Source organism: Mobula birostris, chromosome 12, assembly GCF_030028105.1.
Source record: "Mobula birostris isolate sMobBir1 chromosome 12, sMobBir1.hap1, whole genome shotgun sequence".
NCBI classification, from domain to species: Eukaryota; Metazoa; Chordata; class Chondrichthyes; order Myliobatiformes; family Myliobatidae; genus Mobula; species Mobula birostris.
Genome location: NC_092381.1, coordinates 2655238 through 2667582, shown reverse-complemented (window position 1 = coordinate 2667582; position 12345 = coordinate 2655238). Strand labels below are relative to the sequence as shown.

The window sequence follows — 12345 nt, the reverse complement described above, 5'->3', positions numbered from 1 at the left end:
GAACACCTAGATCTCGTTGTGCTTCCCCTTTTCCTAACTTGACTCCATTTAGATAATAATCTGCCTTCCCGTTCTTACCACCAAAGTGGATAACCTCACATTTATCCACATTAAACTGCATCTGCCATGCATCTGCCCACTCATCCAGCCTGTCCAAGTCATAACATCCTCCTCACATTTCACACTGCCACCCAGCTTTGTGTCATGGGCAAATTTGCTAATGTTACTTTTAATTCCCTCATCTAAGTCATTAATATATATTGTAAACAGCTGCGGTCCCAGCACTGAACCCTGCGGTACCCCACTGGTCACCGCCTGCCATTCTGAAAGGGACCCGTTAATCGCTACTCTTTGTTTCCTGTCAGCCAGCCAATTTTCAATCCATGTCAGTACTCTGCCCCCAATACCATGTTCCCTAATTTTGCCCACTAATCTCCTATGTGGGACTTTATCAAAGGCTTTCTGAAAGTCCAGGTACACTACATCCACTGGCTCTCCCTTGTCCATTTTCATGTTAGATCCTCAAAAAATTCCAGAAGATTAGTCAAACACGATTTCCCCCTCGTAAATCCATGCTGACTCGGACCGATCCTGTTACTACTATCCAGATATGTCGTAATTTCATCTTTTATAATTGACTCCAGCATCTTTCCCACCACTGACGTCAGGCTAACCAGTCTATAATTCCCTGTTTTCTCTCTTCCACCCTTCTTGAAGAGAGGGACAACATTAGCCACCCTCCAATCCACAGGAACTGATCCTGAATCTATAGAACATTGGAAAATGATTACCAATGCGTCCACGATTTCTCAAGCCACCTCCTTAAATACCCTGGATGCAGACCATCAGGTCCCGGGGACTTATCAGCCTTCAGACCCAACAGTCTATCCGACACCATTTCCTGCCGAATATAAATTTCCTTCAATTCATCCATTACCCTAGGTGCTTTGGCCACTATTATATCTGGGAGATTGTTTGTGTCTTCCCTAGTGAAGTCAGATCCAAAGTACCTGTTCAACTCGTCTGCCATTTCCTTGTTCCCCATAATAAATTCACTCGCTTCTGTCTTCAAGGGCCCAATTTTGGTCTTAACTATTTCTTTCCTTTTCACATACTTAAAGAAGCTTTAACTATCCTCCTTTATATTCCCGGCTAGTTTACCTTTGTACCTTATTTTTTCTCCACGTATTGCCTTTTTAGTTACCTTCTGTTGCTCTTTAAAAGTTTCCTAATCCTCCGGCTTCCCACTAGTCTTTGCTATGTTATACTTCTTCTCTTTTATTTTTATACTGTCCATTACTTCCCTTGTCAGCCACGGCCTCCCCTTACTCCCCTTAGGATCTTTCTTCCTCATTGGAACGAACTGATCCTGCACCTTCCACATTATTCCTAGAAACACTTGCTGTTGCTGTTCCACTGTCCTCCCTGCTAGGGTATTGTTCCATTGAACTTTGGCCAGCTCCTCCCTCATAGCACCATAGTTCCCTTTGTTCAACTGTAATACTGACACTTCTGAGTTTCCCTTCTCCCTCTCAAATTGTAGATTAAAACTTATATTATGGTCACTACCTCCTAATGGCTCCTTTACCTCGAGGTCCCTGATCAAATCCGGTTCATTGCACAACACTAAATCTAGAATTGCATTCTTTCTGGTAGGCTCCAGTACAAGCTGTTCTAAGAATCCATCTCGGAGGGACTCCACAAACTCCCTTTCTTGGGGTCCAGTACCAACCTGATTCCTCCAGTCTACCTGCATGTTGAAGTCCCCCATAACAACTGTAGCATTACCTTTGCGACATGCCAATTTTAACTCTTGATTCAACTTACACCTTACATCCAGACTACTGTTTGGGGGGCCTGTAGATAACTCCCATTAGGGTCTTTCTACCTTTAGAATTTCTCAGTTCTATCAATACTGACTCTACATCTCCTGATTCTATGTCCCCCCTCACAAGGGACTGAATATCATTCCTCAGCCAGTATCAGAAAGAAATTGTTTTTTGTTAATGTTCTGCTTTCATATAGATGTTCATTCGAAAACAGAACACTACTGCTCTTTGGCCCATCTAGTCCATGCCGAACAATTAATTTGCCAAGTTCTATCGACCTGCACCCAGGAAATAACCCTCCATACCCCTCCCATCCATTACCTATCCAAATTCCTCTTAAATGTTGAAATCAAGCCCATATCCACCACTTGCGCTGGCATCTTGTTCCACACTCTCACCACCCTGAGTGAAGACATTCCCCCATCATATCACTCTTAAACATTTTATCTTTCACCCTTAATCCAAGACCTCTATTTCTAGTCTCACCCAACCTGAGTGGAAAAAAGCCTGCTTACATTTATCCTATCTGTATCCCTCATAATTACAAATCTCCCCTCATTCTCCTACCCGCTACAGAATAAAGTCCTCGCCTATTCAATCATTCCATATGACTCAGGGCCTCAAGTCCTAACAACATCTTTGTAAATTTTCTTTGTATTCTTTCAACCTTAGTTACATCTTTCCTGTAGGTAGGTGACCAAAACCGCACACAATACTCCAGATTAGGCCTTACCAACGTCTTACACTACTTCAACATAACATTCTCATCTTCTGTACTCGAGGTATTGATTTATGAAGACCAATATGCCAAATTGGTAATTAAAAACCCAACTAAACTAATGCTTTTTGCCTACACGATGCCCATATCTCACTTTCCTGCACATCCGTGTGTCTTTCCAGGAGCCTCATAGATGTTATTATCATAACTGTTTCCACCACCCCTGCAGGCAAAATTCTACATCCAATGTAGGATTTTGTGAATAAAACATGCAAGAGTTGTTTTATGTGCTTAACTAATGCCGCAGCTCTTCCATTACGAACAAACTGAAAGCTGTTGCCTTACACTGACATCAGTACAGCAGACACAGTCTCTTAAAGTGAAAGCAGCCCAGTGATGGGATTTGCGTATTATGTAGAACAGTTTCTACTGTGGACAATATTAAATTACATACAAGTAGGTGTATGGTGTGTTGGCATTCATCAACTGTGGGACTGAGTTCAAGAGCTGTGAGGTAACGTTACAGCTATATAAGACCTTGGTTGGACCCCACTTGAAGTACTGTGTTCAGTTCTGGTCACCTCACCACAGGAATGATGCGGATACTATAAAAAGAATACAGAGGAGATTTACAAGGATGTTGCTTGGATTGGAGGGCATGCCTTATGAGAATAGGTTGAGTGAACTTGGCCTTTTCTCCTTGGAGTGACGGAGGATGAGAGGTGACCTGATAGAGGTGTATAAGATGATGAGAGGCATTGCATGGATAGCCAGAGGCTTTTTCTCAGGGCTGAAATGGCTAACATGAGGGGGCATAGTTTTAAGGGGCTTAGAAATAGGTATCGACAGGATGTCAGGGGTAAGTTTTTCATACAGAGAGTGGTGGGTGTGTGGAATACACTGCTGGTGGCAGTGGTAGAGGCCGATATAATAGAGTCTTTTAAGAGCCTCTTAGATAGGTACATGGACCTTAGAAAAATAGCTACGCAGTAGAGAAATTCTAGGCAGCCTGTAGAGTAGGTTACATGGCCGGCACAAGGTTGTGGGCTGAAGGGCCTGTTATGTGCTATAAATTTCTATGTTCTATGTTTATTACCCTACACAGCCCCACCGCACCCCAGAATTCACCAAAACTGGCATTGTGAGTCTGTCTGGAGCAGGTACAAGCTGCCCAGCTCAGATCCTATTTGCCTTGGTTGGAGCAACAGCAGGTATTTCTGACTTGTCCAGGGGTGTGCTGGCATTCACAAAGTCACGTCATGATGCAGGGTGTATGGTAGTGGAACCATCCAGGCCTTGGTGTGCCAGTTTAATGTGAACTACAGGTTTACCCTTCCTATCTACAATCCTTTTCACCCCATGGGTCACTGTAAGAGAGCTTAAGGGGGTGTTGATTGCATCATGGCGGACAAAAAAGAATGAGGTAGAATGTAGGTCAACTGGTACCCAAGAGTGCTGTACACCATGATGCGAGGTAGGAAGAGGTGTAAAAGAATTGAGTTTACTGAGAAGGATGGAACGCTGCTGAGAAACATTCCAGGCAACCACCATTCTTTATGTAAAACAAAAATTTTGCCCCATATATCTCATTTGAACTTTAGCTCTGTCACCTTAAATGCATGTCCTCTAGTAATGGACATTGCCACCCATGAAGGATACTGCTGCCTACCTGTGCCCCTCGATCAGACCTCCTCTCAACCTCTGCTGCTGCACAGAAAACAACTCGAGCTTGTCCAACCTCTCCTCATAGCTCATACCCTCTAATCCAGGAAGCATTGTGGTGAGCCTCTTCTGCACCCTCTCCAGAGCCTCTACATCTTCCCTGTAATGAATTGACCAAAACTGAAATGCAATAACCCAGATGCAGTCTGACCCAAAACATAAACAGGAAATTCTGCAAATCCAGAATAACACACACAAAATGTTGGAGGAACTCAGCAGATCACGAAGGGCTTTGGCCCGAAACGTCTCCATAGATACTGCCCGACCTGCTGAGTTTAGTGTGTAGCAGTCACTCAAATTTTATTATATATTTATTTTGAGATACAACTCAGTAACAGGCCCTTCCAGCCCAACAAGCCTCACCACCCAATTACACCCATTCACCAACTAACCTACAAACCTGTAGTTGTGGAAGTGTGGGAGGAAACCCATGTGGTCACTGGGAGAATGTACAAACTCCTTACAGACAGCGAAGTAATTAAACCCAGTTGTTGGCCCTATAACACTGTCCTAGCTTTATAAAGCTGCAACTTAACTTCCCAACTCTTGAACTCATTTCCTTGACTAATAAAGACGAATATATCATAGACCTTCCTTACCACTCTGTTAACCTGTGCAGCCACTTTCAGGAAGTTAAATCGGTTAGAACATTCCCTGGAGTGTAGGAAAATGAGGGGAGACTTGATAGAGGTATACAAAATGATGAGGGGTATAGATAAGGTAAATATAAGTAGGCTTTTTCCGCTGAGGTCGGGTGAGACTACAACCAGAGGTCATGGATTAAGGGTGAAAGATGAAATGTTTAAAAGGAACATGGGGGGAATCTTCTCCACTCAGAGGGTGGTGAGAGTGTGGAATGAGCTGTCAGCAGAAGTGGACATGGGTTTGATTTTAATAGATAAAAGTTTGTATAAGTACTTGGATGAGAGGGATTTGGTGACGATTGATGGGATGAGCAGAATTAGAATTCTGCGTGGAATAGATGGGTTGAAGGGCTTCTATCCAAGCTGCAGTGCTCTATGACTATGGCCTCGGATCCCAAGTCCTCTCTGTAGAACACTGATGTTGTATCTTGTCATTAAGTGTGTAATGGGCGCCACAGAGTGCAGTGGTTAGCATAGGACTATCACAGCTTGGGGTGTTGAACTTCGGAGTTCAATCCTGACATCACCTGTAAGGAGTTTGTACGTTCTTCCTATGAACACACAGATTTCCTCTGCTCTGATTCACTCCCACACTCCAAAGATTAATTGGTTAATTGGTCATTGTAAATTGTCTCATGATTAGGCTATGGTTAGGTTGCAGGACGGAGTGGCTTGGTGGACCGGAAGAGGCTATTCTGCGCTGTATCTCAATAAATAAATATTGTCCCATAGCAGAGTTGGAGTCCTGGATGGAGGAGGAAGAAGGCAGAGAGGAGGTGCTGAGGTTGGGCCCGATCCTGCACCAGCCAGCCTGTGCCCGTGGGGTGCTGCTGTCCAAGTGGGCGGCTGGAGAGGACATCCGGCTGGGTGTACGTCAGCTTCATGAGATGGTCCAGAAGAAGCCGCGGCCGAGGTTCGCCTACCAACCACCCGTTAGCCTGGGAAAGAGGCTCTTTGCCAAATCTCTTGGCTGCGTGACCTTGGCGCCCTTCATTGCTATCCAGAAAGCCTACAGCGACAGAGAGAAGGGGGCGATGCAGCGAATCCGTACGGACTGGGCACGTGGTCTGAGGGTGGCCGAAGGACAGGCGAGGGTCTGTCTCCATGGGATGGCAGTCAGGAGAAACTTGGATACAGCGCGTCGGCACAAAGAGGACCAGGCGCATGGTGATCGGGTCCGGCAGCAACGTGAAGCAGAGCGCACGGAGTCACTGAGGCTTGCCCGGCAGAACAATGCCCTGTTCCTCGAGGAGAAGAGGCAGCGAGCGCTGGAGCGGGAGTCCACCAGGCAGTTTAACACCCACTACACAATGATGGCAGAAGCCTTGCTCAAGAAGCAGATCAAGGAGAAAGAGGAAAATCTCCATCAGCAGAACGCTGACCGGGCCAGGAGCATCAAGATGCAAGCCTGCCAGATGAAGGGAGAGATCACGGACTTCATGGTGTTCAGGTGAGTTAGTCATAGTCATAGTCATACTTTATTGATCCCGGGGGAAATTGGTTTTCATTACAGTTGCACCATAAATAATATAGTAATAAAGCCATAAATAATTAAATAGTAATATGTAAATTATGCCAGGAAATAAGTCCAGGACCAGCCTCTTGGCTCAGGGTGTCTGACCCTCCAAGGGAGCAGTTGTAAAGTTTGATGGCCACAGGCAGGAATGACTTCCTATGATGCTCTGTGTTGCATCTCGGTGGAATGAGTCTCTGGCTGAATGTACTCCTGTGCCCACCCAGAACATTATGTAGTGGATGGGAGACATTGTCCAAGATGGCATGCAACTTGGACAGCATCCTCTTTTCAGACACCACCGTCAGAGAGTCCAGTTCCATCCCCACAACATCACTGGCCTTACGAATGAGTTTGTTGATTCTGTTGGTGTCTGCTACCCTCAGTCTGCTGCCCCAGCACACAACAGCAAACATGATCGCAATGGCCACCACAGACTCGTAAAACATCCTGAGCATCGTCCGGCAGATGTTAAAAGACCTCAGTCTCCTCAGGAAATAGAGACGGCTCTGACCCTTTTTGTAGACAGCCTCAGTGTTCTTTGACCAGTCCAGTTTATTGTCAATTCGTATCCCCAGGTATTTGTAATCCTCCACCATGTCCACACTGACCCCCTGGATGGAAACAGGGGTCACCGGTACCTTAGCTCTCCTCAGGTCTACCACCAGCTCCTCAGTCTTTTTCACATTAAGCTGCAGATAATTCTGCTCACACCATGTGACAATTTTTCCTACCGTAGCCCTGTACTCAGCCTCATCTCCCTTGCTGATGCATCCACCTATGGCAGAGTCATCCGAAAACTTCTGAAGATGACAAGACTCTGTGCAGTAGTTGAAGTCCGAGGTGTAATGGTGAAGAGAAAGGGAGACAAGACAGTCCCCTGTGGAGCCTCAGTGCTGCTGATCACTCTGTCGGACACACAGTGTTGCAAGCACACGTATTATCAGTTTGCCTCCTCACTGACAAGAATCCTGCTAGAAAATGACAGGGTGATGCAACGGCTAGAGTGCTACTGCCTCACATCTCCAGAGACTCGGGCTTGATCCTGACCTCTCGAGCTGTCATGGGGTCACCCTCAGCCTGCTGCCCCTTCAACCCCGCTGTCTGCATGGAGTTTGCCGCGTTCTCCATGAATTCAGCCTGGTTTTCTCCCACATCCTGCATTCCCTGTTTGAGTGCCTGTCTAAATGCCACTTAGACATCACGATTGTACCTGCTTCTGCCACCTCACCTGGCGGTGCATTCCAGACACCCATCATTCCCCGTGTGAACACAAACCTTGTTCACACGTCTCCTTTAAACTCTCAAAGTTCAAAGCAGAACTTATTATCAGAGTACATACATGTCACCATGTATAACCTCGATATTCTTTTCCTATGGGTATACTTAGCAACAGTAACTGTAAACATCAGGTACTGCTAATTTTAAACAAGATGTGCTAATACAGTTATAAGTAAATAGTAATAAATAATGAACATGAAATAACAATATAACAGAATCCTTAAATGCGTGTTGCTATCCCCTTTTGTTCAGGAGCCTGATGGTTGAGTGGTAGTAACTGTTTTTGAGCCTGGTGGTGAGAGTCCTGAGACTTCTGTACCTTCTGCGGGAAAAGAGCATAGCCTGGGTGGTGGGGATCTTTGATGATGGATGCTGCTTTCTACAGCAACGTTTCACGTAGATGTGCTCAACAGTTGGGAGGGTTTTTACTCGTGATGTACTGGGCTGAATCCACTACCTTTTGTAGTATTTTCCACACAAAGGCATTGGTGTTCCTATATTAGGCCGTAATGCAGCCAGTCAGCGCACTTCCCACCACACATCTATAGAAGTTTGCCAAGGTTTTCGATGACATGCGAAATCTCCACAGACTCCTGAGGATTTAGAGGCTGTTGTGCGTTCTTTGCCATAATATTTATATCAAGGGTCCAGGACAGGTCCTCTGGGATAATGAGACCCAGGAATTTAAAGTTGCTGACCCTTTCCACCTTGGGTCCTTTGCTGAGTACTGGCTCATGGACCTCTGGTTTTCCTCTCCTGAAGTCTACACGTAGGCCTTCCAGTATTTCATGTTTCCACCCTGGGAAAATGGTTAGCTATGTTCCTCATAAATTTTTAACTTCTCTCTGGTCTTCCCTTAGCCCCTGACACCAGGGAAAACAACAGACATTTGTGCAACTTCTCCTTATTAACTCAAGTGTAAAAAGACCCTGATGGGAGTTCTATACAGACCTCCAAACAGTAGTAAGGATATGGTCTACAAATTACAACGAAAGGTAGAAATTGCATGCCAAAATGGGGCACTTCAATATACAGGTAGACTGGGAAAATCAATTTACAGGTGCTGGATTCCTGGAGAGGGATTTTCTAGAGTGCCTATGAGATGGCTTTTTAGAGCAGCTCATGATTAAGCCCAGCAGAGGATCAGTTATTTTGGGCTGGGTGTTGTGCAATGAATCAGAATTGACTGGAGAGCTTAAGGTAAAAGAACCCTTAGGTGAAAGTGATCATAACATAATTAAAATTCACCCTGAAATTTGAGAAGGAGAAGCTAAAGTCAGATGTATCGGTATTACAGTGGAGTAAAGGGAATAAAAGCCATGAGAGAGGAGTTGCCAGAATTCATTGGAAAAGAACACTGGCAGGGATGACGGCAGAACAGAAATGGATGAAATTTCTGGAAGTAATTCGGAAGGCACAGTATATATGCATCCCAAAGAGGAAGAAGTATTCTAAAGGAAAGATGACACAACCGTGGCTAACAAGAGCAATCAAAGCCAACATAAACGGCAAAGAGCGTATAATAGAGCAAAAATTAGAAGGAAGTTAGAGAATTGGGAAGCTTTTAAAAACCAACAGAAGGCAACTAAAAAAGTAATTAAGGTAAAGTTGGAATATGAAAATAATCTAGCCAATAATATTAAAGAGGATAGCATAAGTTTCTTCAGATACATAAAGTGTAAAAGAGAGGCGAGAGTGGATATCGGACCCACTGGAAAACAATGCTGAAGAGGTGGTAATAGGGGACAACGAAATGGCAGATGAACTGAATAAGTATTTTGTATCAGTCTTCACTGTGGAAGACGCTAGCAGTACAGTGGAAGTTCCAGGTCTCAGGCGTCATGAAGTGTGTGAAGTTACCATTACTAGAGAGAAGATTCTTGTGAAACTGAAAAGGCTGAAGGTAGATAAGTCACCTGTACCAGATGCTGTACACCCCAGAGTTCTGAAAGACGGGGCTGAAGAGATCGTGGAGGCATCAGTAATGATCTTTCAAGAATCACTAGATTCTGGAATGGTTCTGGAAGACTGGAAATTACAAATGTTACTCCAATCCTCAAGAAGAGAGAGTGGCAAAAGGAAGGAAACTATAGGCCAGTTAGTCTGACTTCAGTGGTTGGGAGGATATTGGAGATGATTATTAAGGATAAGGTTTCAGGATACTTGGAGGTACATGATAAAATAGGCTGTAGTCAGCATGGTTTCCTCAAGGGAAAATATCGCCTGACAAATCTGTTGGAATTCTTTGAAGAAATAGCAAGCAGGATAGACAATGGAGAATTTGACATGGTGTTCTCGGATTTTTAGAAGGCTTTTGACAATGCCACACATGAGGCTGCTTAACAAGGTATGAACCTGTGGTATTACGGGAAAGATTCTAGCATGGATAAAGCAGTGGCTGATTGGCAGGAGGCAAAGAGTGGTAATAAAGGGAGCCTTTTCTGATTGGCTGCTGGTGACTGGTGGTGTTCCACAGGGGTCTGTGTTGGGACTGATTCTTCTTATATTATATTGTCAGTGATTTCAATGATGGAATGGATGGCTTTGTAGCAAAGTTTGCAGGCAATATTAAGCTAGGTGGGGGGGCAGGTAGTTTTGAGAAAGTAGAGAGGCTGCAGAAGGATTTAGACAGATTAGGAGAATGGGTAAAGAAATGGCAGATGGGATGCAGTGTTGGGAAGTATAAGGTCATGTGCTTTGGTGGAAGAAATAAAGGGGTTGATTATTTTCTAAGTGGAGAGAAATCAAAAAACTGAGGTGCTAAGGGACTTGGGAGTCCTTGTGTAGGATTCCCTAAAGGTTAATTTGCAGGTTGAGTCTGTGGTGAGGAAGGCAAGTGCAATGTTAGCATTCATTTCAAGAGGACTAGAATACAAAGGCAAGGATGTAATGCTGAGACTTTATAAAGCACTGGTGAGGCTTCACTTGGAGTATTGTGAGGAGTTTTGGGCCCTTTATCTTCGAAAGGATGTGCTGAAACTGGAGAGGGTTCAAAGGAGGTTCACAAAAATGATTCCAGGATTGAGTGGCTTATGAAGAGTGTCTGATGGCTCTAGGAGTATATTCACTTAGAATTCAGAAGAAGGGTGACCTCATTGAAACCTAGTGAATGGTGAAAGGTGTTGAGAGAGTGGATGTGGAGAGGATGTTTCTGTGGTGGGAGAGTCTAAGACCAGAGGACACAGACTAGAGGGGCGTCCTTTTAGAACGACGATGAGGAGGAACTTCTTTAGCCAGAGGGTGTTGAATCTGTGGAATTGGCAGCTGTGGAGGCCACGTTTTTATGTATATTTAAGGCAGAGGTTGGTAGATTCTTGATTGGTCAGGGCATGAAGGGATATGAGTGGAAGGCAGGAGATCAGGGCTGAGAGGAAAATTGGATCAGCCATGATGAAATGACCAAGCAGACTTGATGGGCCAAATAGCCTAATTCTGCTCCTACAGTATATCTTATGGTTTTATACCCTCCAACCCAGGCAGCATTCTGGGGAACTTCTCTAAAGCCTCCACATCCTTCCTGTAATGCAGCGACAGAACTGCACACAATACTCCAAAAGTGGCCTAACCAATGTTTTATGTGGATATAACGTGACATCCTGACTCTTGTACTCAATGCCCTGAGAGAGTATGCAATATTTCCATGCACCATCTTTACTACCTATCACCTCCCAACCTCTTCCACCCACCCACCCACCTTCCCCATCACTTGGCTTCACATCACCTTCCAGCTTGACCTCCTTTCCCTCCTTTTCTTCCCTGCACCTCCTTATTCTGGTTTCATCCCCTTCCTTTGCAGTCCTGATGAAGGGTCACGGCCCAAAAAAATTGTTTTGTGTTCCTCTCCGTTGATGCTGGCTGACTGGCTGAGTTCCTCCAGCATTTTGTGTGTGTGTTATCTAATTATGTTCCCTGTTTTGGGGAGTCATATGGACTCGTAGTTCCAGATCCCTCTGTACCTCAGTGCTCCGAAGGGTCCTGCAATTTAGATTGGGGTTCTTGTCCAAACAGCAGATCTGCAGGTCTGGTCTGATGAAGATGCTGAAGGAATGTGATGGGGCAGATGAGAAGATGTTGCCAATGGTTGAAGATCAGAACCAGAGGGCACTGTGGGGCAACAGTGTTTAATGTGGAACTCCAAGTGTGGATCAAATGTGGACTCGCTCCACGAGGAACGGTTGAATGGTATAGTGCCGATCGATTAAAAGGGAGCTGGGTGGTGAGGAGAAACGTAGCCATGGGAATGGAGCGAAATGTGTGTTACGTTAGTGTAGTAGTTCATGAAACACCATATCGTACCAGCTGTAAGATTGGGATTCAATTCCCACAACTATCTGTAAAGAGTTTCTATGTTCTGCCCATGATTGAATGGTTTCCTCTGGGTGCTCCGGTTTCCTCGCACGTCCCAAAGATGTATGGCTTAGGGTTAGTGAGTTGTGGGGATGCTGTGTTGACAGAAAAAGCACGGCAACACTTGTGGGCTGCCCAGTACAATCCTCACTGATTTGATTTGCGCATTTCACTGTATTTATTTTGATGTGTGTATGAGAAATACAGCTAATCTTTAATTTGAGGACCCTTAATCTCTATAAATACCAGCATAGAGAAGTTGAGCTGAATGCCCTGTTTCTGTGCTATTCA

At 44.8% G+C, this 12345-nt stretch overlaps 1 protein-coding gene across 4 annotated transcripts in view; it reads left to right on the top strand.

Moving 5' to 3' along the window:
* LOC140205712 (uncharacterized) overlaps positions 1 to 12345 on the top strand; it is a 101835-nt gene that overhangs the window by 86967 nt on the left and 2523 nt on the right. For 3 of the 4 annotated variants that reach the window (XM_072273248.1, XM_072273246.1, XM_072273249.1), the window contains one exon: positions 5646 to 6363. In XM_072273248.1, coding sequence (XP_072129349.1) covers positions 5646 to 6363 — 718 coding nt within the window. The remainder of the gene's footprint in view (positions 1 to 5645; positions 6364 to 12345) is intronic. The other variant, XM_072273247.1, reaches the window with a different exon arrangement.